We start from the raw sequence: 4,030 nt of genomic DNA, 5'->3' as shown, positions 1-4,030 counted from the left end.
TTACGTAAAAAAAATATAAATATTATTTAAAACCCATACTTTTTGTAGTGATAAGAGTATTTGTAAATGGGCATTAGATTTATAATTTGATGTTATTCGTAAAAAAAAAAACCGATACATGAACCACTTATTTTTCTATTTCAAGATGCAGAGGTGGTTGGGGAACACAGTAGTCCATTTTGATGTTTTGATGATTTGCCCCGCGTTCATTAATGGATATCCCGGTTATTCAAATAGTATTAGTAGTATAAAGTAATATTTTAAGTCCAAAATAGGTGTCATGAAAAAGCTACATGTCAATTTCTTCAAACGGCGGAATTACAATTGTACTAAAATATGTTGCTAACTAAAGAATTTAAAGACATTCGTAAGAGATGTCCACTTTTTGTTCTATTGATCTTATTCTTGCGTTTCAATCTTGATAAAAGGAAAACGAAGTATTTGCATTAAAAAAAAATCAGAATGAGTAATTCCCTAAAATTGCCCGATCACCATCAGTTCCTAGGAACATGAACATGGCGAAAGTCGACGTGGGGCCAACGAAAGGAAACCGGACAAATTATACTCAAAGTTAATTTCAAAATTGCCAACGAATCAAATGAAAACATTAAAAATTCCAAAAGACAAATAATGTGTTTGCACAAAGTTATGTCTGGTCAGATTTATAACCTGTATACTTATCATAAAGAGAAGTGTGACCCCCATGGTAAACCCGATCAAAGCCCAAGAAGGAAGACATATTCCTTTATAAAAGGGTCTCGATTTCAATTCTTTTTCACATTACCCCCATCATGGCTGCCCAGTGCTACTACCGCTTCTTGACAATTTGGGTGATGGCTGCAACTATCCCTACTAGTTGGAGCCAGCAGCAATGCCGCTACGAGTTTATCGTTCCCGAAGGAAACGGGGTGTCTTGTGGCACCCCCGATGTTGGAAGGATTGATTCGGAATTAAGCGTTGCCCGGGAGAGAGCGAACTCAGTGGCTGCCACTCTTGGGGCCGAAATAACAAAAATGCAAAACGCTTCGGCAGCAGTCCAGGAAGAGATGAAAGCCATCTCACAAGATCTGGGGCAGATCAAAACCGAACTTGGTAAAATAGACACCGAGAATCAGAACTTTGCCGACATGGAGGAAGCGCTTCATCGAATGAACGAGACAGTTTATAGTGACTATAAGTTTCTAAGCAGAAAAGTAATGGATACAAGCGTTTCTCTACAAATGCAGCTGACGCGTCAGATGGACATCGTTGCTGCGCTGGCGTCGGAACAGTCGTCACAAAGACAGCTACTAAACAAGCAGACGATAACCCTGAGCGATCTCCAGCGTCTGCCCCAGTCAGTTCAGGGAGTTCAAAACGAGGTGAATTCGCTAAAAACTACCGTAGAAAAGAATGGTCAAGGAATTACCAACTTTGAACGGGAACTTCAAGCTGTTAGAGAGAGTGTCCAAAGATCAGAGGAAAAGGTCGAAGGACAAATATCCATAGTGAACTCTAAGATCGATGGATTGCAGTCAACTTTGTTGGGAGTAGATTTAAAGACTATTCAAAGGGACGTTGTGTCACTCGTACAAAAAACAAAATTGCTCGGCAATACACTAGAAACTCACTCTAAACTCTTGGAGGGGTTTGATCCAGGTCGACTGCACAACACCTTGTCTGCATTCGAAGAAGATCTAAACGCGCAACGAGAGACTGTCAATAACCTTCGGAACAAGACATTGAGCTCTAGCCCTGCCCTCATTTCACAGAAGCTTTCGGAACTTTCGGACACCGTAAACAGAGACCGGGAGGCTACGAAGGATATGTGGAATGGTCTCTGGGAGCGCCTCAACAGCGCCACTAAAATCATTGAGGCACTATCACGTGACGTGGCCAAGATAAAAACAAGTGACCAAAACAACGAAAACCCCGGTAACGCATAAAGTATCCAAATTTGCTTTCATGTGTAGAAATTTATGTCACTTCTGAAGTGGTTGACAATGCCATAATGACTGTTATGTAGAATACACAAATCTAATAAAACATAAATTGTCATTCGAAATAAATGTTATGCACATTTTTAATTTACATATATTCATTATAATGATTTTTCCAATGATTATATGAATGCCAAATCTCTGTTGACAAGGCTTATTTCTTTGTTATAATTTATAAACTTAACTGGCAATTAGTATAGAATAACTTCAGTACAAAAGCAGCTATTCATTAAACTGTAATAAAACCACTTATGCATAAAAATTAATTTTAATTTGTGCATGTGTATGTTATTTTACAAATAATTGTTAAAATCAATTAATGCATGTTTTTACGTTAAATATAACCGAATATCCTTATCCAATCATACTTCATTTCATAATGGTCCTTAAAATTTCACTTGAGGGGACTGGAAGGTCAACAATCTACCCATCTGATCTACCTTATAATTAAGGTCAGACGACACGTTCCTCAATTTCATATAACTTTTTCCAGGAATTTGTTATTGATTTACTTATACTTTGACAAGCTTTCTTACAAAAAATTAGAGTACCTTACCAGGCATTTGTGCAAAATACTAGAATAGGCAATTTCAAATATAATCGTATTCAAAATACAAAAATAAATGTATATTGTACACTTGAATTGCTGATATAAAAAAAATTGGCATAAATACTTATATATCTTTTTAAAAATTTAATTATTTTAAAACTGATAATAGACAAGAACAATTTTATTTAGTGTATTATCATGGCGTTGAAAATTTGAAAAATAACCATCGTTTTTCGAGGAACGTGTCTTCTGACCTTAAGGTGGTATGGGACATATGTCGATATTTATGTGGATGAAAGTACATCATAATTAGAATACTTTCACTTGTTTAGAATTTTCAAAGTTCACAATATCAAACCAAAAATAATTTTTTTTAATTTTGGAAACATAAAAACTTTAAAATCCCTAGCGGTATTCGAACTCATTACTTACAGTCTCGTAGAGAAACCTTTGACCCACTGCGCTATATCTATAAAATTACATTTGATTTTATTGTTTATTTCGATAAATAGTACGTCACAACACGGAGGTGTCCATGCCACCTTAAATATATGATATTTTTAGCCGCAAACTATATTATAGAGAAGAAAACTCAAAATAATTTACAATTCGAATAGAACATGTACCGAACTCTCCATCACAAGAATATTATTTTATAGTCTAAAAATAGAATGACCATCCATCCCTCCTAACTCGTAGACGGTAATCCAGGTCATTTTAATAATCAAATTCGATTAATGTTTTGCTTGTAGTATATTTGTAAAATAAGCATTTAAAATTATAAAGCTCGACAAAAAAATTCACTACAAAAGACTTGGGCTACATCGCTAACCTGATATAGCGGCCAGGGGTTACATCGCTCTCTCAATCTACAGGCCCGTGGGCAACGTTGATAACCTGAGTAGCTGGCTTAATTATTGTGTCTCCGAACTCGCATTATGGCATTAATCTAAGAAATAAGATTTTAATTACATAAATCTATTAAGAAAAAATATATGTATTTATTCTTTCGTAAAACGGTTTTCAAGATGAATGAAAACAAAAATTTGTATAATTTTTCAATGCAAGCATTCTGATATAACGCATATTAAAGTTCGAGTTTTAAAAATAATCCTATGCTTGAAATTTAGAATGTTTTTGTACACAATTCTGTGCTTTTAGCACAACTCATCGATTGATTCAAATGATCTCAGTGTGAATAACTCAGTCTTGAATACAATAGTTCGGGGATGGGGGGGGGGGGGTGGATTTAATGTTAAAACGGGTGTATCAATAATTGCAGAATTAAACATATACTCTAAGGTCCTGTGCTAAACTACAATTACATTAGACTACAGATTATGATTTAAAAAAATTAAAAGAACATCGGTAAAAATGCACTGCAATAGTACACATTTTACCGATGAAGTTCTTGGTAAGAATATTTTTAAAGATTCTCGATGTAGGCTTACATTGCATGTTGAACAAAGCACTGTCATTATTGGTCATCGGGTCATAAAGT

The 4,030-nt window shown here is 35.1% G+C and overlaps 1 protein-coding gene across 1 annotated transcript; it reads left to right on the top strand.

Annotated features, from left to right (window-relative positions):
- The first annotated feature begins 791 nt into the window (after window positions 1-791).
- LOC136276122 (keratin, type II cytoskeletal 1-like) lies at window positions 792-1,925 on the top strand. The gene has a single exon (XM_066087145.1). It carries the CDS (start codon window positions 792-794, stop codon window positions 1,923-1,925), a length of 1,134 nt encoding a protein of 377 aa, XP_065943217.1.
- The last annotated feature ends 2,105 nt before the right edge of the window (window positions 1,926-4,030 follow it).

This window comes from Magallana gigas, chromosome 6, assembly GCF_963853765.1.
Source record: "Magallana gigas chromosome 6, xbMagGiga1.1, whole genome shotgun sequence".
Classification (NCBI taxonomy): domain Eukaryota; kingdom Metazoa; phylum Mollusca; class Bivalvia; order Ostreida; family Ostreidae; genus Magallana; species Magallana gigas.
The sequence above is the reverse complement of the archived record's forward strand: the minus strand, read 5'-3'. Positions and strand labels throughout refer to the sequence as shown.